This window comes from Castor canadensis, chromosome 19 (genome assembly GCF_047511655.1).
Source record: "Castor canadensis chromosome 19, mCasCan1.hap1v2, whole genome shotgun sequence".
NCBI lineage: Eukaryota > Metazoa > Chordata > Mammalia > Rodentia > Castoridae > Castor > Castor canadensis.
In genome coordinates this window covers 8438884-8460132 of record NC_133404.1, presented here as the reverse complement: position 1 = coordinate 8460132, position 21249 = coordinate 8438884, and the positions used below count along the sequence as shown (strand labels likewise).

General features: G+C 57.9%; 1 protein-coding gene across 2 annotated transcripts in view; it reads left to right on the top strand.

The window, feature by feature from the left end:
* The window catches only part of Adamts7 (ADAM metallopeptidase with thrombospondin type 1 motif 7), a 41658-nt gene extending 21448 nt beyond the window's left edge, over positions 1-20210 (top strand). The window contains exons 9-24 of one of the 2 annotated variants that reach the window (XM_074061599.1): positions 5474-5618; positions 6180-6272; positions 6673-6818; positions 8142-8311; positions 8639-8772; positions 9700-9820; positions 10993-11237; positions 11496-11637; positions 12094-12220; positions 12434-12647; positions 12881-14266; positions 15198-15350; positions 15683-15856; positions 15937-16083; positions 17037-17199; positions 19822-20210. In XM_074061599.1, coding sequence (XP_073917700.1) covers positions 5474-5618; positions 6180-6272; positions 6673-6818; positions 8142-8311; positions 8639-8772; positions 9700-9820; positions 10993-11237; positions 11496-11637; positions 12094-12220; positions 12434-12647; positions 12881-14266; positions 15198-15350; positions 15683-15856; positions 15937-16083; positions 17037-17199; positions 19822-19979 — 3718 coding nt within the window. In that variant the 3' untranslated portion in view covers positions 19980-20210. The remainder of the gene's footprint in view (positions 1-5473; positions 5619-6179; positions 6273-6672; positions 6819-8141; positions 8312-8638; positions 8773-9699; positions 9821-10992; positions 11238-11495; positions 11638-12093; positions 12221-12433; positions 12648-12880; positions 14267-15197; positions 15351-15682; positions 15857-15936; positions 16084-17036; positions 17200-19821) is intronic. The other variant, XM_074061600.1, reaches the window with a different exon arrangement.
* Positions 20211-21249: the final 1039 nt, after the last annotated feature.

The following is a 21249-nucleotide window of genomic DNA, read 5'->3' as shown; positions in this document are numbered from 1 at the left end:
TTCCTGAACATTTTCTAAATCCTCTCTCTTGTTTTCATTTCTTATCTTTCCGAGGTTATTACTTGTGTGAATTTTTTTTATTGTTTTATTATTCATATGTGCATACAACACTTGGGTCATTTCTCCCCCCTGCCCCCACCCCCTCCCTTACCACCCAACTTGTGTGAATTTGATTTTAAATCTTTAAATTATTATTTTTTAAAAAATCTTTCTTCCACGTTAAAGGTTTTCTCAAAATGTGTTGGTTGTGTTTCGTATGAAGAAGGAGACATAGCTGCCATCAGACCGTGGGCAGGCTGTTACCCGGTGCCGATGGAAGACTGGCTGAGATGAGGTGTTTCTGCAGGAAACCCTCCAATACCAGTATGTCAGGTCACTTTTCTGAGTGCCTCAGTGTCTCCAGCTTCTTGGGACAAGTTTCAGTTGGCCTGTAGCTTCTGAATAGGGCAGGGGGTTGGCAGGTGTCTCACCTTTCACTGTGTACATTGTCATATGGCCCCTTTTTCTGTGGATGCCTCGGCCTTGGGCCTACACCTGGGTCAGATCCCACTAGTTTACCCTTCCGTGGGACAGGATGGTGGCAGTTGCCTGGCCACACAGGGTTAGGGAAGGGATCTAAAGTCTGATTCTTTCTTTTTTTTTTTTTTTTTTCCATGGTGGTAGTACTAGGATTTGAACTCAGGGCCTCACACTTGCTAGGCAAGCATTCTACCATTTGAGCCATACCCTTTGCCCTTTTCTGCTTCAGTTATTTTTCAGGTAGTGTTCTGTACTTTTCAGACCTCCATCTTCCTACCTATGCTTCCCTGTAGCTGGGAGTACAGATGTGAGTCACCACGTTCAACTTGTTAGTTGAAATGGGGTCTCACTAACTTTTTTTCCAAGTTGGCCTTGAATCTCAATCCTCCTGTCTCTCTGCCTTCTGAGCAGCTGGAATTATAGACATGAGCCATCATGCCAGGCCAATTGGTTCTTAAAGTCATTCAGCTAGGCTCTCTTCTCAGCCCTACTGGTTCCCCAGGCCCTTAGGGGTTCCTGGGACCCCCATTCCTGAGCCTCCCAGGGCTCAGCTCTGAGGTTTTCTCCCTGCAGACACTGGGCTTTCAACTTCTGTCATTCTACCAAGTCAGCTACTGGTTGACCATCTGCTTTCCAGCTTTGTTGACATTTTGCATTTGCTGTCATCACCTCTTGCTTACCCTTTGCCCAAGTGGATTTATGCCTTGTTTATCCCTTAAATGTCATGATCATGGACCTTCAAAGGGGAGCAGAGAAAGGTCTGTCTGCTCAATGCCTCATGTTTCCCTAGAAAGACTTCTAGCCCCAGGGAGGCTAAGCTCACGTGTGCCCAGGTCCACCAGAGATGTAAGGTCAAGGAGCTGCCTCCCATGGCAGATGGATTTCTGGAGCAAGAAGTAGGAGAGGAAGCAGAGAAGAGTTTAGTTTGGTGATTAAAACCTGGGCTCTGGCCCAGGCTTCGACTCGTGTTGGCAGACAAGTTACATTATCCCCTTAAGCCTCAAAAAGTGGGGTTCATGATGAGACTGCCTCGTGTGTTTGCTGTGAGGATTAAATGAAAAAACGCTCGAAGGTTTAGCCCAGTGCCTGCCACAGTAAACATTCAATATATGATAGCAGCTGCTCATATTCTCCTGCTGTCACCGTGCGATTTGCCAAGGGACTTGGGCTGGGGATAGCCTGAGCAGAGGAGTGTGTGTCTCCTCCCCACACAGGGGCAGAGAACGAGAAACTGGTTGGAAAATCAGGATAGTGGGCACCTCCAAACACCCTCTGGGCTTGTTCCCAGCTGCTCCACCCGGGGTGCCACCCCGCACCCTGGCTCAGGGACAGATAGACAGGCGAGTCTCTGTCCTCATTCAGCTGCTGGAATGTATGAGGGACTTGGCCTAGGGCCTAGGGTGAGGGTAGGAGGAGAGGCTGAGAGCCTGGGCCAGTCAGGGCCTCTCAGAGCCCCAGTCCTGGGAAGAGCCACATGGAGGCAGGTGGATGGAGTTAGGGGACACTGAACGTGGGGCTCCTAAAAGGGAGACTGCTGCCTCCCCCAGGTCAGGCCTGGAGAGGCTTTACCTCTCCAGTCTGGAGTCAACGGGGTGAGGGGGGAGAAGGCAAAAGGAGAGGGGGGCGCCCCCATGGCCAGAGGGACACCTGCCAACACCCAGCCCCTAGCCTGCGGTCTCCTTGCCCTATCCAAATAGACTGGGGAACTGAGTGAGCAAGACACAGCTGGTGCCAGTGCCAGGACAGCCAGGCTTCCGGCCGTTGGGGAGGTCTCAGAGGCACGCACAGGTCACCTGACACCCCTCAGCTCCCTGCAAATATCTGTTTACTGGGGTGGGCATGTGGACCCAGACAGTACTGAATCCAAAACCTTTAGGGGGTTTGTAGGAAGGTGGAAAGGGACTGACCTGTCCTGGGGACAGGGACACTGCTCTGAGGAGGAGTCTTGGAAGTGTCCAGTAAAGGGCAGTTCGCTCACAGTGGAGTGCAGGGCCTGGCAATGGCTGGGATGGGGAGTCTGGCATGGGGGAGGGGAGGGAGAAGGGTCTTGAGGGACAGGAGGGGAATCTCTGTAGCCAGTTCAAGACAGCTGACCTAAAGAACCCCTGAAAGGTTCTTTAAAACCCTGAGAGGTGTTTTAAGGGACCCTGGGGAGATCACAGCATTCACGAACCTCTACTTGGACCAGGGGCAGGGTGGGAGGTCCTGGTCGTTCCCCTCAAAGGCAAGGTTTTGCAGGGAGAGAGGCAGGCCTGGTCCAGTGTGGGGCCCTATACCTCCCCTCCAGTGATTCCATGACCAGAACTTGGGGCTGGCCAGGTGTCTGGGCACACAGGTGGTCATTAGCTCTTCGCAATCACAAGGTGACAAAGAGGTTTTCTATGGGGTCTCCTACTGCATGCTCTAACCTCATGGGCTGCTCAGCCCTGCTACAATTAGCACAAGGAGCCCCTCCCCCCCTCCCCGGGGTGGGGAGATCTGGGTGGGTAGAACCTGGCAGTGAGCCAGCCAGAGGAAGGAAAAGCCAATTGCCAGCTGCCTGTGTGACATCTCTCATGTACACTGGGATTGACACTTCTGTAGCTTGGGATCAACTTCTTATACATGAGGCCCAGAGAGGGTGCAGGGTAGCCCAAGGCTGCACAGCATCCATAGAACTTGGGTTTCTGACTCCCTTGGCCTACACTTGGCCGATTCTGGAAGTGGGTCCTGTGAGGGATGCTACACGCCTCTGACCCCCACTTCTCTCGCACACATATAATGGGTACAGAGGTGGGTGTCACTCCAGCTGCCCAGCACACACGAGCCACACACATAGCAAGTCAGCCCTGGGTCTCAGGTAGGAAGCAGAAAGGCCACAATGTGACCTGGTAACTGTCAGGTCAGGGGAAGGCACATAAACATCTAGGACTCCAAGTCCAAGTAGCGCTCCCCCCAGCCCCGGTCCCCGTGGTGACTGTGCATCACAGAGGTGGATGAGCCTCCTGGTCCACAGGATATAGGGAAAGAGCCAGGCTGGCCCCACCACCTCCAGCTCACACGCGTCCCAGCTGCCCCAAGCCACCACAAGCACTGGGACACCTCTTTCTCCCTGCCAGGGCTCAGCTGCCACAATTTGAACTTGTATTTGAGTTCAAATACAAGTTGAGCTGGGTGGAGCTCTTCCCTGGGGTCAGCCCAGTGAGTGACACAGGGTGGACATTGGCAGCTTGGGCCTGGCTTCTGTTCCTGTGACCCTGGGCAGGGGTGGCTGACCTCTCTGGGCCCTGCATGTGATAGTGGAGTCTTCTGTCTAGGATACTGTGAGGACTGAGGGAGGGCACATGGCACATACTCGGGGCCACCTGGCATGTGGTCATCCAGGGTCCAGGGCATGTCCAGCAGCTGCTCATTTGTCCACATAACAGGGATCATCTATTTTGGACCCACATAGGTGGTTCCGGAAGGATCCCCAGGGTCCTCAGTCACCAAGGCTTTGTTCTCTGCAGCCCTTGGTGGATCCAGGCGTCTGTCACCAGCCAGGGATTTAGGAGATCACACAGACAACCCACCCCAACCCTGATCTCACAGCTGCCCAGCCTCCACCTCTGACATCTAGAGTCTAGAAGCTCAACATCTGAACTACCCTCCCTGCCTCTCCCTGTACCCACCCTCAGTGGCATTTGCCCTGGTTTTTGGACCCCAGAATCTTCTCAGGACTTCTCCATGGCCTGTGGTATTCCCTCCTCCTCTCTCCCTGCCAGACTCCGGGAGCCCTGGTTTCTGCTCTTCTTCCCTGGGACGCTTCACCCTTCCAGCATCCATGCTCACCCTGGCTCCCTGGCCTGGCACCTCTTGCTCTCTGGTCTCCTGGGACTGGGAAATGCAAGGGGGTTTTTGCCTCCCCTTCCCTGTCCTGCAGGTCCTGCCCCCTCTACTGCTTCTGCTCAAGTCTTGACTGCCTGGATGGGCCCCAGCCCTGATTGCTACGTGACTCAACTCTCCTGATCCTTTCCTGTACCTCCTCCCTACCCCCAAAGGTCCCTGGACCCTCCTCCTGTTCCTCCAGGCAGCAGGGAGCTCTGTGGCTGGCACATGTTCCTGGAGGTCTTGTGGAGTGCTTGCTGGGGCCCAGTTGGGGCAGCAGGATGGCCACCAGCCTCCTGAGGCACTAGCTGTACCCAAGGGTGTGTGGAATGTGGCAGGGCAGAGGCAGCTGGCTGGGGACACCTTGGCCTCCGTGTTCCTGTGGGCTGGTGGTGGGTCTGTGCAGCCATGTCTTCTCACACCACGCTAATGGGAGTTTGTGAAGAAACCGCTCATGTGAGCCAGTTCCTTTGCCACTGCCAGGGAGCTCTGGCTGGAGGAAGCAGGAGGAAAGATGGGTGACAGAAGCCATCCCTGAGGCCCCCTGGGCTCACTCCTAGGGCAGGAGGCGACTTACAGAGACCTGGCCTTCCACAGATGCCCTGAGCTCTCTGCCCGGGATGGGCCCTCAGAGGCTTTCTGTTGTATCAACTGTGATTTGACGTTCCCCAGACCTCTGTCCAGCTTGGCTCCAGGGTTTTCACTGGGGGTGGGGCTGCAGGAACTCAAAGTGTGGTCACAGGAGGGCCCAGAGGGCCAGCCTTTGGATGAGTGGCTTCACCAGCAGAGCTGGAGCACAGTGGGGGCAGTGACTTGTGCCAAGGCCTGGCATAGGGACAGAGGTGGTGGTTCAGCCGGGCTTGAGCATCCAGGAGATGAGATGAGATGACAAGGGCCTGCAGGGCCGTGCTTAGCTGGGGTTGCAGGGTGGCTGGGCCAGGTGGAGGCTGGCATCTTCCTACGAGTTGTGCGAGTTGAGGCCTTCGTGCCCATTCCCACCCTCCCTGCCTCTCCAACCTCCCCGAAGCCTCTGATGGGTCTCACATGCTATCCTTTTGCCCCAGGGACAGGTAGTCCCTCACCCCGCCTTCCTGTCCAATCTCTGCAGCCGCGGATGGGGCGCATGCCTAGATGACCTTCCTGCCAAGAATGTCATTGACTTCCCCTCAGTGCCACCCGGCGTCCTCTATGATGTGAACCATCAGTGCCGCCTCCAGTATGGGGCCTATTCCGTTTTCTGCGATGACATGGATGTAAGTATGAGCACGGGGGTGGGCAGGGGGACAGCCCTCACCAACCAACCCGGGAGAAACCCTTCCTGGCCAGGGCTCAGCCTCCACATCACGCCGCAAGACATAAAGTGATCTGCAGGAGAGGCCTGGGGTTGGGTGGCCAAGGCCCGGGTCTAGACTCTGAGCCAAACCTTTACCAGTGGTGGGACTTTGAGCCAGACCCTCAAAAGCTACGCTTTGGGGAAAATCATGTGAAGTCATGGCCACGCATGTGACGGAGACCCCACGGCTTCCGACTGGAGTCTCTCCAGAGGTGTGGGCCTGGGCTGGGAGAGGTGTGGACAGTTGGAGACAGCTCTCAGCTGTGTGAGCCTGGAGGCCTAGGTCCACTTGACTGGAAGGGAAGGGACTGGAGGTGAAGCAGACACAGACGACAAGAGGGGACCTCAAAGGACTGCAGAACCCCATGAGCCGTCCCCATGGAGGCATGCCCAGGGGACCACTGGGGACAGTGGCCAGAACCTGATAGGTGGGCAGCACTGGGGAGGGCGTGAGGCAACGGCCAATGCCTCCTCCTTGCAGAATGTCTGCCACACGCTCTGGTGCTCTGTGGGGACCACCTGCCACTCCAAGCTGGATGCAGCTGTGGATGGCACCAGTTGTGGAGAGAACAAGGTAGGGGCTGCCAGCCCATGCTGTGGGGTGCTGAGGGGGGAAGCCTGACTTCCTGCTGTGCTCCTGCTCCAGGGTCAGCCTTAGCTTACAGTCTGGTGCCCTTAGCAGACCCCTGGCCTTCTCTGGCCCAAGTCCCCATCTGCAAAATGGCAGCATTGAGGGCAGGCCCTGAAGCCATGATTCTCCAGGTCACCTTCAGCTCAGAGTCAACACACGGCTCTATTTCATCCTTCACCCAGCTTCCCCATGGGGCCTGGGTCATGGGTAACTAACGGTCCTCTCACACCTTCCATCCTTCACTTCTGTCTTTTGAGACCTTCCCATCCACCCTGTTCTCACTAGGGTGGGGATGGCTGATGGGTGTTGGGTAGGCTTGCTCTGTCTCCATCTGTCTCCACAGTGGTGTCTCGGTGGGGAGTGCACCCCTCTGGACTTCCGACCTGAGGCTGTGGATGGCGGCTGGTCTGGCTGGAGCTCCTGGTCTGTCTGCTCGAGGAGCTGTGGTGTGGGCGTACACAGTGCTGAGCGGCAGTGTACGCACCCTGCGTGAGTGTAACCCACGGTGGCGTAAGGTGCCCGGACAGAGCATGCCAGCTGCAGGGAGTTTAGCGCTGTCCCAGTCTCCACCTCTTAGAAGTGATCCTGTAGTGGCCAAGCCCAGAGAGTCTGGGTCACCTTGGGCCACTTCCAGGGAGTGTTCTGTAAATCTTCCCCAGTGCTGACCCCATTGCAGAGGGGGGGAACACTGAGGCCCAGAGCCTGGAGGGGACTCATCAGAAACTGTTGGACAAAGCAACAGCTGACTAGAGGGAGGTAGAAAAAGGCAGTGATTCATGCCTGAGCCTCAGAGGCTTCAGGGTTCTCCACTCCTTGCAAGAGGGCCTTCCTTCACCTCCCCTTCTCTGGGCCTCAGTTTTCTTGGCTGTATAATGGGGCAATAGCTGAGTCCACCTAGTAGAGTTGCCATCAGGGGTAAATGCAGGTAGCAGGCAAGGAATCTCACTCTGCATCCAGTCTGTAGTAAGTACTCAGCAGGAGCTGCTTAGTGATGTCAGGGGTCTGAGACAAGATTGGGGGCAGTGGGGAGAATTGGGCAGCACTGAAGGGGTGGCTGTGTGGCCTGGGGTGAGTGACTTTACCTCTCTGGGCCAAGTTTCCCCATCTAAAAGGGATGATCTGAAGCCTCAGTGAGACAAGGGGCTGCCTGGCTCCTTTGGACCAGCCACTATGCCTCCAGTGTGGGTATGGGATTCGAAGCCAGCCCCATTTTGGGCCTTGTGCTCTTGGCCAGAAGGTGACCTGTTCCTTCGTTAGAGGAACTAACGGTCCTCTCTCACACCTTCCATCCTTCACTTCTGTCTTTCGAGACCTTCCCATCCACCCTGGACCCTAGCTATGCTGGGGTGAGTCAGCCATCTGGCCTGGACGGGGTGTGGTTCAGGTGCTGTGCCCCGCAGCTTCTTGCCTGACTGAGGCCTTGGGCTTCCTTTGGACCTGGCCTGAGTTTATAGACACTGGACTCTTTAGGAAGCTGAGTCTCAGTGCTGGTAACAGCCACCATGTGTCCCAGCCTCTCAACAACCCCTGCAGAGGCAGCCCCACCCCGTTTTATAGATGGGGAAACTGAGGCCAGAAGACAGCGGACATTCAGCCATGGTTTCACAGCAGTGTGGAGCAGAGGCTGGGCTTACTGCTATCACCTTCCCTTAGGGCCTTGCAAACAGGGAGCAGGTGTCTGGGTCCACGGGTGGGCAGCCCAGGAGGGCAGGGCAGCGCGAGCAAAGGTGGTAGCAAGACTCTGGCAGTGGAGGACGTGGATCTAGCTCCACCGTGGGCACGGGCAGTGCCCTCACCTGGCTCTCCTCACAGGCCCAAGTACAAGGGCAAGTACTGCGTGGGCGAGCGGAAACGCTTCCGGCTCTGCAACCTGCAGGCCTGCCCCCCTGGCCGCCCCTCCTTCCGCCACGTCCAGTGCAGCCACTTTGACGCGATGCTGTACAAGGGCCAGCTGCACACATGGGTGCCTGTGGTCAATGACGGTGAGTCCTGCTGCCCACAGGGACACAGGCTCAGAGGGCAGGGGACATGTGGGCCCAAGGTTACCCAGTGATATAGGCAAGAGGCCCAGTCGTCATCCTCATCCCTGCACTGTTCCCCACTGTCCCCGGGGGCTGCTGCTCACTCCCTGCTCCCCAGTCTGCAGCCATGCAGGCAGCTACCTGTCCAGACCCAGCCTCCAGCAGGTTAGTGATACTCAGAGCCCCAGCCTGCTACTGCTGTGTGTCGCAGAGGGGTCCCCCTGGTGGCCTCTGTAACCCCTGCCCTGGCTGTTCCTGATGAGCCCTCTGCTCCTCCTGGGCCCCCAGAGAACCCCTGCGAGCTGCACTGCCGGCCCTCCCAGGAGTACTTCGCTGAGAAGCTGAGGGATGCTGTGGTTGATGGCACTCCTTGCTACCAGAGCCAGGCCAGCCGTGACCTCTGCATCAACGGCATCTGCAAGGTGTGCCTGGGTGGCAAGAGGGTCGCCCATCTCCACCTGCCCCCAGCCCCACTGCTGGGCACCATGTCCTCCCCCATGTCTTTCCTGGGTCCTCTATCGTACCCTCCCCAGGCTGCATCATTGGGTGTACCAGCCCCGCCACCTCTGACCTCTGAGGCTAAGCCCCCCGCTGCTCCTGGCTCTGCAGATCCCACCCCTAGCCTCTGCACTGCTACCTTCCCACCTCTTCCCCTCCAGCTGCCCACGGCTTCTCTTGGCACACCTGCCCTGCACGGCCCCAGCCAGCAAACCAAAACCCAGGCAGTGGCCTGTCCTCCTGCTGGCTGGCTGAGTCAGGCAATGGTTTCCTGTCCTATAGGAAGGGGTTACCTCGGTGGTGCAGGTGGTGTGCAGGACTCTAGGCCGGCAGAGTGAAAGCTCAGCGTTGGGCAATACTGCCTGTTCTTATTTCTAGTAACAGTGGTGGCTGCTCCTCCCTGCCCGTGTTCCCAGCCACCTTTTTACCCCTGTTTCTTGCCCTTTAACCCACTGGGCTCAGAGGACCAGCAAAGAGGAGCAGCCAGACAAGGAGCAGCCTTGACAATGAATCCTATTTCTGGAAAATTCCCATCACACTGGGTCAGAAGCCCATGGTGTGCCAGCTTCCTTGCCCACCTGAATCCTTTTTAAGACATCCTGTCTCTTGTCCCACAGTCTACCTTTAAGGGATGGGTTGATCTCCCTGCTTTCACACTTGGGAAACTGAGGATCAGAGGAAATGGGGTTCATCTGGGGTCGTACCACACAACTGTGCTTAGGCAGGGCCCAGAGAAAGGGCTCCTGACCCCCACTGGAGCTCTCTCCTCCCAGCCTTGGCAGACCCCGGAGCTGGGAGGCAGAGAGGGCTGGCAGCCCAACACAAGGAGCTTCCTCTGGCATGTGTTGCAGAACGTTGGCTGTGACTTTGAGATTGACTCGGGTGCTGTAGAAGACCGCTGTGGTGTGTGCCACGGCAATGGCTCCACCTGTCACACCGTGAGCGGAACCTTCGAGGAGGCTGAGGGCCTGGGTACGGGTTGGGACCACTGGTGGGGGAGGGTGTGCTCTTCAGTTTGTGGTCCCTTTTTTGTCTCCTGCCCTTGACCACTGTGGTCTCCACCCAGACAAGCAGGGAGACTCCCTGCCCACACAGGGTTCTTACAGGAGCAGGGGTACCCTGGCTCACGTGCGGACACCTGTCCTCCTGAGTCCTCTTGGGACCCAGGCCTTATGTCTGGCTTTTGATGTTTCCAGAAGGTAGCTAGCTGTCTTTTTTATGAAGCTCCCAAGACCTCCCCAGCTCTGTGCTCGCCTTGGGGTCTGTTTAGCACACAATGCTTTAAGGCCATCTGTGTGCTAGGTGACATAGAGGTGAAGAGCTCACAGTCTGATGGTGACAGAAACTTTCACTGTGACAAGCACAGCTCAGAGGGCAGAGAGACACCAAGGAAGAAGCCGTAGAGGGATGGGGAGGGTTCAGGAGAAAGGCCAGGCGTTTTTACGATTTTGGAAAAGTGACAGGTCAGGACAGACTTCTGTAGGAGGTGGAGGTTGAATTGAATGACAAAGGCCCAGATGGAGGAAAGCTTGTGCCAAAGCCAGAAGCAAGAAAGTGTGTGCTCTGCCTGGGACCTGTGAGAGAGACAGGATAGCTATGGGGCTTTGAATTCCAGGCCACAAAGCCTTAAATTTCATCCCAGAGATGGAGTACGGCCTGTGGCTACTGCACAGACCAGATTCGCATCTCAGCAGGACCTGCCTGCAAATTACCTAACCTTCCCACACCTGTTTCCTCATCTGGGCAGTAGGATAGCCATAGTGCCTATGTTACGGGTGGTTAACCCTGCAGTCACAGGTACAGTGCTTAGTGGAGAGTGGCCAGGAGAGGTGTCACTTAACAGAACAAAAACGAGCGTGGAGGGTTGAGGAGGGTGCAGGAGAAAGGTCAGGCGTTTGGGACTTTGGAAAGGTGATATGGGCCTTGATCACAGTGGGTCGACCATATTTTTGACACTAAGACCAGTTTGGTCCTCCAGAGGGAAGTGAAGGGACATGGGCCAGGGAGGCAGGAGGCTTTGGCGACCCAGGACAGATTGAGCATTTGCCTTTAAGCTAATGGTGGCATCTGCAGCAGAAGCAAGTGGAGGGAGGACGTGAGCACAGCTGGCCTGCTAACTCCTGTGCACATCCCTTGGCCAACAGGATACGTGGATGTAGGGCTGATCCCAGCAGGAGCACGTGAGATTATCATCGAGGAGGTGGCTGAGGCTGCCAACTTCCTGGCTCTGCGGAGCGAGGACCCGGATAAGTACTTCCTCAATGGTGGCTGGACCATCCAGTGGAACGGGGACTACCAGGTGGCTGGCACCACCTTCACATACGCGCGCATGGGCAACTGGGAGAACCTGACATCCCCAGGGCCTACCAGTGAGCCTATCTGGATCCAGGTACCTGCCTCATGAGGCCCTGGAAGGGGGGATCTGGGAAGGATCCCAGGGATAGTCACAGGCTTGGCTCTGGCCCAGACCCCAACTGCTGGGCCCTCTGCCTCGGTTTCCCCAATCTGTAAAATGGCCTCATGGTATAGCTCACTTCACAGAGGTGGCTGGGCTCAGTTCCTATGGGATGCTTACTCTGGGTGGCAGTTCCTGTGCAGATAGAGAGGGGACTCCCATGCTCACAGGGCCCCCTTCTGTCCACCCCAGCTACTGTTCCAGGAGAGCAACCCTGGGGTGCGCTATGAGTATACCATCCACAGGGAGGCTGATGGCCACTCTCAGGTCCAGCCACCCAGCTTCTCCTGGCACTATGGACCCTGGAGCAAATGCACAGTCACCTGCGGCACAGGTAAGAAAAGGGGCGGGCACAGCTGCCCTGAGCTGGCACTTGCTGAGCGAGCTCTTAGGTTGTGCCAGGCACAGGCTGAGCCTGCACACGCATGATCCCATGTAACAGCCACCCCAGGGCTTTAAGGCAGATCTTACTGTTATTCCCATTGCACAGACTGAGGCTTGAAGAGGCCAAATGAGTAGCCCTAGGCTTCCCAACTAGGAAGCAGTGGAGCTGGGTACCCAACCCTCCAAATCTCCACACTCTGCTGCCTCCCAAGGCATCTCAGAGGGGAGGCTGCTGGGAGGACAGGAAGGAGAAGGCCATAGAGGCCTGCCTTCACCTGGATGTAGGCAGTGGGCCTTTTCCAGGAGGGTCTGGGCCGAGAAGGTATTGCTGAGTCTGATTGCCCAGGTAAGTTGGGCAGGGGGCACCCAGGGTACCAGGCCCAGGCTGAGTCCCTGTGGCCCCCAGGTGTGCAGAGGCAGAGCGTGTACTGCATGGAGCAGCAGGCAGGGCTGGTGGATGAGGAACACTGTGACCCCTTGAATCGGCCTGATGACCACCAGAGGAAGTGCAGCAAGGAGCCCTGCCCTGCCAGGTGAGTCCTTTGCCCCGTGAGCTGCTCTCGGTTCCCAAGGGACCTGCTTCTGCTGCAGCCCCTACATCAGGGGCCTTAGAGGCTTCAGGGAGGACAGGGAGTGAGCTGGTGGCCCCTGGTTGCCCCTGGCCCCAGCTTGGAAACCAGTGCCCCGCTAGATGGGTCCCCACCATCTAGCATGACAGGCTAATGCTACTGTGTGCCCTTCACCAGGTGGTGGGCAGGGGAGTGGCAGATGTGCTCCCGCTCCTGTGGGCCTGGGGGCCTCTCCCGCCGGGCTGTGCTCTGCCTCCGCAGTGTGGGGTTGGATGAGCAGAGTGCCCTGGAACCGTCTGCTTGTGAGCACCTGCCCCAGCCCCCTGCTGAAACCCCATGCAACCATCATGTGCCCTGTCCTGCCACCTGGGCTGTGGGGAACTGGTCTCAGGTGAGTGTGGGGGATGGAGGGGAGGACTGCCTACAGCTCCACCATCGGCCTTTGGCCACAGGGAGGCTGATAGCCTGCCTGCACGGAGTCCTCACTACCCTGGGTGGGAGGGGGCCTGGGGCATTCCTTTGGGGCATTCTTCTTTCCCCCAAAGCCTTGGGGATCAGGATGCCCCTGGCAAGCCGTGGTCACTGCATTGTCATTGAAACCCCTCACTGTGGCTTTCCCTGCAGTGCTCGGTAACGTGTGGGGCAGGCACTCGGCACCGACTTGTCCTTTGCACCAATGACACTGGCATCCCCTGCGATGAGGCTGAGCAACCAGCAAGTGAGGCCACCTGCCGTCTGCCACCCTGCCTGCATCCCCTGGACACCCTGGGCCCTGATGGCTCTGGCAGTGGCTCCTCTAATCATGAGTTCTTCAATGAGGTGGACTTCATCCCACGCCGCCTGGCCCCGCACCCTTCGCCCTCCTCCTCACCTGAGCCAACCAGCATGAGCAATGCCATCCTAGAGGAGACTCCAGGGTTGGACCCGCCGGAGCCCGTGTTTGTGGATGACTTCTACTATGACTACAACTTCATTAACTTCCATGAGGATCTGTCCTACGGGCCCTTCGAGGAGCCTAGCCCGGACCTGGTGGACACAGGGGACTGGATGCCCCTACCAAGGAGCAGTCCTGTTGAGCCCCTCCTCAATACCCCCATGCCTGCCACAGAGGCTCCTGGTGCTGAGAAAGAAAGGACAGAGGGAACTTGGTCCCCTGGCCCTTGGCTCACCCAGACTGGCCACTCCCCACCCCCGTCCTTGGAGCAGACCCCCGGGGACCCCTGGGCCAGTTTCTTCTCCGAGGGAGATGCCTCCATGGTAGCTCCTGATCTTGGACTCCCCAGCCTCACCCGACTCCCTGCTGCAGTTGGTGACATGGAGATTCCTACTGCTCCTGGGAACCCAGATGAGTTGCTAGTGAGGGAGGACAGCCAGAGCCAGCCACCCCCTGCACGGTGGGGCAGGACAGAACTTTCCAAGGACGATGAGAAATCCCCAGGCCACAGGACATCCCACCCGCCTGAAAGCCCCATCCCTACATCTCCCATTAGCTCTACCCATGCCTCTCCTATTTCTGACATGGTAGAGCTGTGGACAGGAGGAACTGTGGCCTGGGATCCCCCGCTAGAGGGTGACCCAAAACCTGTGCCTGGTGAGCTGTGGCCTACCATGGGGGTGGCTCTTCCTCCTTCCTCCACTGCAGCAGGAACCTGGGACAGAGATAGCCTCCAGGAGCCGGGGACTCCCACCTTTCCAACTCCAGGACTAGGCGCACGGGACCTGCAGACCCTGGCCGAACCGGGGACCTTCCTTTCCACAGTGTTGACTGATCCAGGGTACATGCCCTGGGTGACACCCCTGAGCCTCGACCCATTGGGCCAGCCCGCACCCCCCAGCCTTGAGGAGCCCCTGAGCCCTGGACTGCTGTCCACACCAGCTCAGGACAGCCCTGCCAACAACAGCAGAGCCCCTCAGGCCCAGCCTCTGGGGCCTGACCAGGCCCAGAATGGGTCTCCCGCGGACCTCCTGCCTGCCAGCAATGCCACCTGGCAAGTGGGGAACTGGAGCCAGGCAAGTGGTGCAGGGCCGGGGGGCTGGGGCTTAGTGTGAATAGGACCTCAGGGACTCGGTTTCCTCATCTGGAACTTAACAAAGCAGCCCTATCCATCCTGCCCCTGGAGGGGTGGGACAGGGACTTCTAGGACTGGGAAACTGCCACAGTAGGTAGACGCTCCATGAGGCAGGAAGACCATTGCCCTGGCTAAGTCATGGAGCTCCACGTGGCCCTCCATGTGGCCTTGAGGCCAGTCTGCCCCTTTGGGCCTCAGTTTCCCATCTGAGCAGTGGCAGTGGAGTGCGGACCCCATCTGCCTGTGTCCTGGGGCTTCAGAGAAGGCAGTGGCAGGCACAAATGAGGTGCAGCCCAGGACGTCCTCACACTGGCTGAGAACCCCTAGGATTGGGAGCTCTCCCAAGACAGCAGACAGTGGCGTTGGGATGGAAAGCTTCCTCTTGTGGGTCCCAGGCACTGCTCAGGCCTTTGACACCTGGCTGTCCCCTCAGTGGCGCCCCTCTTTGTCTGGGACTCAGAGATGGTCTGGGCATATGTGGCAAGAAGCTGGCCTGTGCCCATTCAGGTCCCCAGACTGTTCTTGTAGGAGAAGCCAGTTCCTTCTGTCTGGGTTCCTAATTTTGAGGTGGGAGGCCTCCAGGGCCGACTTTGCCTGGGGTTACCAGCAATTTGGCTGCTAGGCTAGGGTCTGGACTTCCTTTAAAGCCCTGCAGGTTGCTGTGAGCAGGCACAGTGGGCTGCTGGTAGGATTTGACTCTTCTCAGTCTCCTTAGAAGGTGGGTGGAGCCGCCCATCTTTCAGATGAGGAAACAGGCCAGAAGTGGGATCTGGCTTGGCTAAGACCTCACTCACCAAGGTGGGGCAGTGCCCTGGATATGGGGGCTGGCAGGGCCGGGGTTCAGCAGTGCTCACGGTCTCTGTCTCCCACAGTGCTCCACCACCTGTGGCCTGGGTGCCGTCTGGAGGCTGGTGCGCTGCAGCTCTGGCCGGGATGAGGACTGTGCCCTTGAAGGCCGGCCCCAGCCTGCCCGTCGCTGCCACTTGCAGCCCTGTGCTGCCTGGCACATGGGCAACTGGAGTAAGGTGTGTGAGGGAGGGGTCTGGGTTCTGCTACCAGCAGGGAGGGGGGAGCTCCATGTTCCATTGCACTTGACTGTGTTTCCTCGCTAATCTCTCTCGAATCTTCATCTTCCCTTGGCCTGGCCTGGACCAGCCTGTTCCTGTCAGCTGTTTCCTTTCCTCTGCACTTCCCAACTCCCTTTTGACTTCTTTCACCAGCTCCCCTGTGTTCCCATCTTTCTCCATCTGTCCCATCCTGGGGCGTTGCCACCTGCTGTCTGGGGTTGCCCATCTTGGCTTCTCCCTGGGCCTCACCTGGCCTTGCGTGTGTGAACACACGGCCCCTTTGTTTCCAGTGCTCCCGCAACTGTGGTGGGGGTTTCTCAGTGCGGGATGTGCAGTGTGTGGACACACGAGACCTCCGGCCCTTGCGACCCTTCCACTGCCAGCCTGGGCCTCCAAAGCCACCTTCCCGCCAGCCCTGTGGGGCCCAGCCCTGCCTCAGTTGGTACATCTCTTCCTGGAGGGAGGTGAGGCCTGGGAATCTTGGGCAGGGGCTGGGGACACCCTCACACCCTAGCTTCGCCTGATGTCTCCCCTGCCCCCCCAGTGTTCTGAGGCCTGTGGTGGCGGTGAACAGCAGCGTCTGGTGACATGCCCAGAACCAGGCCTTTGCGAGGAGTCGCTGAGACCCAATGCCACGCGGCCCTGCAACACCCACCCCTGCACGCAGTGGGTGGTAGGACCCTGGGGCCAGGTGAGGATCAGGAACAAGCCCTCAGCAGGCATCCAAGGGGTCCTTAGTCATTGAAAAACGAGGTGGTAGATGTGTGCCAGGCTCTCTGTGGCCACTGCAGATACAGTGGCAACCAGGTGAAGTCCTTGCACTTTGCCAGGGAAAAACAGATGGAGGAAAAATGTCAAGGAAAGCCTTTGGAGAAGGGGACTTTGGGTTGAGACCCAAGGAGTAGTGAGTGATACCAAAGAGTGGGATGAAGAGAATGGCAACTGCAAAGTCCTGAGGCCAGAGTGGTCAAGAGGATGGAAGAGGGGCCCCTGGTGGGACAGAACACCTCAGCCAGGCCTGTTTGGAGGTGAAAGGCTTAGGAATCTCAGATTTGGTTCCTAAGGCCAGTCCCTGGACTCAGCTGGACCTAGGTTTGAGTCCTTGTTCCCTCGCTGCAGGTTGCTTTGCCTTGCTGGGCCACTGTTTTCCCATCTGTAAAATGGGAACAGCTTGGGGGAGGAGGATTAAATGAAGTAGAACCTGGTACCATGTCTTAGGGCTTTTCAAAGCCCTTTCCCCAAGCTGGTAAGAACATAGGCTAGCTCAGGACAGTGGTCCTGGTTTCTGCCTTTTCCTCTCTGCTGCCCACGGGCTGCAGCAAATCCTCACCCTGTCCCCTCCTCTTGGCACTGTGGTGCCTCATCCAAGTCTCTGCCCATGCTGCCCAGCCCTCTCGAGCAGGTGGGTGTGAGGCATGTGGCTCTGATGACTTTCCCTGCTGCTCTGTCCCCACCACTTTCCACAACAGATCTGCAGGACAAGTTGGATCCCAGTACTCTGTGGGCTCTGGGAGCAGGACCAGGCCTTCCATGAAGGCTGGTCAGGCACAGAGGCAGGGATGGCTTTGTAGAGGAGGTGACAGTCCCCAGGGATTCCCTCACCATGAGGACTGAGGACACTCACTGCCCTCCCTGCCTGTGCAGTGCTCGGCCCCCTGTGGTGGTGGTGTCCAGCGACGCCTGGTTAGATGTGTCAACACCCAGACGGGGCTGCCTGAAGAAGACAGTGACCAGTGTGGTCATGAGCCATGGCCCGAGAGCTCCCGTCCCTGTGGCACAGAGGACTGTGAGCTGGTGGAGCTTCCACGTGAGTGTCCCCAGTCTGGGTTCTCTGCTGTGGGTGGAGTGGGATGAGGAGAATGGCAGGGAAGTGGGGACTGGTGAAACTATGGCCCCACAACAACGGCTGGCCCCATCTGTAGTCTGGGCTCTAGAGCCACGTGGCACCATAATCGTGAGGCCACAGGGTGCCACAGAAGCTGGGGTCAGGCAGATCCAAGGGGACTCTCAGCCACACAGGCACCTGCAAGCAGCTATACTAACTTCTGGAGTGGAGGGAGCAGCCTGGCCCTTACGCTGAGTAAACTCAGGCAAGCTCTCTTTTGCCTCTGGGTCTCAGTCCCCATTGTGAGGCCAGGATGTCCCCAGTCTAAAGACTGGACGTGAGTGAGCCGAGCCCCTTTCCCAGACCGCCTAGAGTGAGCAATGGGCCATCGGAAGGGCCTCCCTCCCAGGGTCTGCTAGCTTCCAGCTGCTGTGAGCTTCCTGGCCAGCTGGGTTCTACTAGCAGAAGGGCCTGATGAGCCAGAGATGCCTCTGGACAGTCCCCTTCCTTCCTGCTACTCCCAGTGGTGCTTAAGCACAGGAAACAGTGTGGCCTTGGAGTCACACCTGGGCACCCTTCAGCAGCTGTGTGGCCTTGGGCTCTGTTTCTCTCTCTTGGCTTCGTTTCCTCATGCTCAGAGGAGTCAGCAACCATCACCTTTGCCTAAGTGGGGTGAGGGATGAGAGACCCAGCATTGTCTAAGCAGACGACAGCCCCTGGCCATCGCAAAGTCAAAGTCAGGGCGAGTTCAGGGCCGCCTGTGACAGCTGAGGGAATGCAGAGGCTTGCATTGTGTGAAGAGTGGCACTCCTATGCCTTCTGGCTCCCTGTCCCCATCCCCACCACTGTCAGGCAGGGTATCTGCCCTAATCTGCTCTCTCTCCCCTGCCTCAACATAGACATCTCTACCAGCTCCTGGTTTCTAGTGGCCTTCATTCAGCACCAGAGTGGCTACTGCCATGCCTCCCTGTCCCTGCCTCTGGCAGGAATGGCTCTGTCATTTTCAAATCCTCAGACCTGGTGGAAATGCCAGCCACCTGCACCTGCTTGCCCTCCTCTCACCCCACCTCAGCACCCATCCCGCAAGCATTTCAGACACCTCCTGGCAGCCAAGCAGGATGCCAGCATTTAGCATTCGACTTGAAAGCTGAGGGTGGCCAGTGTCTCTGTCCCTCACACTGGGCACAGGACAGACAGGGAGTCAGGTGGTTAGGGTCCCAAAAGGACCCAGATGAGGGAGGGAGCGGGCAAGAACTGAGGCCCACTGAGGCCCCATAAAGCCTAGAACCAAGGGTAGGCCTGGCTTATCCTTGTAGGGCTTGCAAGGTCTCCCAGGGTGAGGATGGGCTCAGGGAGGGGGGTGGAGGCAGAGGGATGGTTAGGCAGCTGAACAATGAGCAAGTCCAAGTGAGCAGTTTCTGTCAAGTGTAGGGTGTCACCCAGGGAGGTATCCTGGACACTGAGACCCTGGAATTCCCGGAGTGTTTTGATGTTCATGGGGTTGTGTGGCGGGATATTTGGAAATCCTGGAAACTCCAGGGCCTGTGGTCACCGAGGCAAGGCAGCCAACATGCTTGGTCACATCCTCTTAACTGCAGAGGTTCGGGCTATCGATAGGAGGGGACCTCAGCCTGAGGAGTTAACACTGTCTGCAGGTGTGCAGATTCTGACTTTGGACCTGCTGCCTTGTGCCCTCTGCCAGGCCTGGCTGGCTGTGGTACTCCTGTTCCTTCTCCCCCGGGAGTCGGCTGGAATGAGCAGGGCCCGGGTGGCAGCTGGGGACTGTCAGCGGCAGCAGCAGCATTTGGAGCCAGGCCAGGAGGCTGGGGACAAGCCATCTCCCAAAATAGCTCTGATAACTATTAGGCAGCCGTGAGGCCTCACCCCTGATGCTCTGCAGCGTCCTCCCCTCTCCAGAGGTCTGAACTTAGTCCCTGGTGTCCACTGATGGCCTTGGCCCCTACAAACAGCCACTCTCTGGGCTTCACTGTGCAGCTGAGAAGTGAGGGGCTGGTCTGGGAGATGGGGGCTCTGTTCTGGCCTCTGACCCAGAAGCAGAGGCTGAGTCTGGCCCATATGGTGGTAGCGATGGGGGGGATTGGTCATGGAGGCCTGGGGTGAGGAATGGAGACCAACGCAGGCTGGGGGAAGTTCCTGAGACTCAGTTATGTGCCAGGGTCTCTTGGGTACCAAGGCTAAGCAGGGATGGAGGCAGGGGTGGGGACAGGAGAACATTCCCTTGGGCAGGCTCTTTGGCTTTTCATGGCTTCTAAGCTGCTCAGGTATGGGATCCCAGGACTTTTTCTGCAGAAAATAGCCCAGCAGTGCTGGTTCTCCCAAGCCCTGGGGGTAGGCCCAGGGCAAGTGGGACAGGGGCAGCAGCAGCTGGTGACCTGCCACTCCAAGGTCCAGGGGAGCTCCTCTGGAAACTGGAGGGCCCTATGCCCTGGGGTTGGCTGCTGTCATCTTAAGACTGTTGGGGTGGGGATGGGAGGCAAGACAGCAGAAGTAGAAATCCAGGGAAGTTTCGCCCTGGACACAAGGCGTGATTTTGGGCTTCTAGCCCCAAATCCCTGACAGCCTGCCCCGCTCCCTCTTCCCCAGGCTGTGAGCGGGATCGTCTGTCCTTTGGTTTCTGTGAGACCCTGCGCCTGCTGGGTCGCTGCCAGTTGCCCACCATCCGTGCCCAGTGCTGCCGCTCATGCCCTCCGCACGGCCGGGGTGTCCCATCCCGAGGCCATCAGCGGGTGGCCCGCCGCTGACCAGAGTCCCGGCCGGCAACCCGCGCGCCAAGACACACAGACCTCAGTGTCCACCACGGGTGCGGCGGAGCCCCGCCCCTCGCGCCCTAATGGTGCTAACCCCGCCCAGCGGCAGGCTGGGGACCCCTCCCCCTCAGAAAAGGTATTTTTTTATTCTAACAGTTTGCAACATTTGTTATTGCTATTATTTTACATAAATGAGCATCTACCGTTCCAAAGTACTGCTTGGCCTTGTCTTGGATTTGGGGAATCACGCATTTGCCAAAGTCGTCCCCCGATGTCCCTCCACCCTCTGCGGGATTGCGCCCCTGTCCCCGAGGAGGGGCACAGCGAGTGTAAGAACGGAAGGCGTGTCCATACAGCTCCGCAAAGGCCCAGGGAGTCGTGGTCACTAGCCTCTCTTCCACACTCCTTACTTCCGGCTCACAGGGATCAAGCCACGCACTCTGAAGCAGCAGAGCCCGCCTTGTCACCTGCACCTGGCGCAGTAGTGATGGGGTCGGGAATGCCTATGGGCACCTGCCTGGCCCTCTGCTCTGTTCACTCCTCAGCACAAAGCTTGTGGAGGGGGAAGGGCAGACTGACCTACATTGCCCCTTGGTCTCCACTTGTCCCTTTCCTTCATCTTCACTGCTCAGGGGTGACTCCAGCTACCTGACCCCTTCTCCACTGTAAAACCTAGTTGCTCAGAGCCAGACCACGGTGTACACACCCCAGAGAGCAGCTGAGCACAGAGGTGCTCTTCTGGCCAGGGGCAGAGAGGCGGGGAGTGGCTGCACACTGTCCTCCCCCCTCCAAAGCTCTGCCCATACCTGCCCCTTTCGCTGTGAGCTTTGGGCTTGGGCCTTTCACCACTTTCTCCTAAGTCCCCCTCCCGAAAGGTGTTATGCCCCTTCTCCAACTCTGTGGTACTGAGGTTCCCAGAGGGGACCCTCTCGCATTTTGTCCTCCAGCATACAGACTAAGGTGCACAGGTCTCTGAAGTCACGCATGTAGCAAGCAGCATGAGGGCACTGGACGGGGGTGGGGGGGGTGGGGGGGTTGTAGCCCCTCAGGGCACATTGGATGTCACTCGCTGGGCTCTGGGCTGCCCTCAGCTGTGGACCCCTCTGGCCAGGCAGGAAGAAGACTCTAAGCAGGCATTTCCAGAGGCTCTGCCCAGAACAGGTCTGTCAGGTCACTCAGGAAGGCAAGTCACCAGGGGCTCACACGACAATGCTGAGGATGGATTAACATCAGACTTACTTCCTGTGTTTGCAGCAGTCCTACT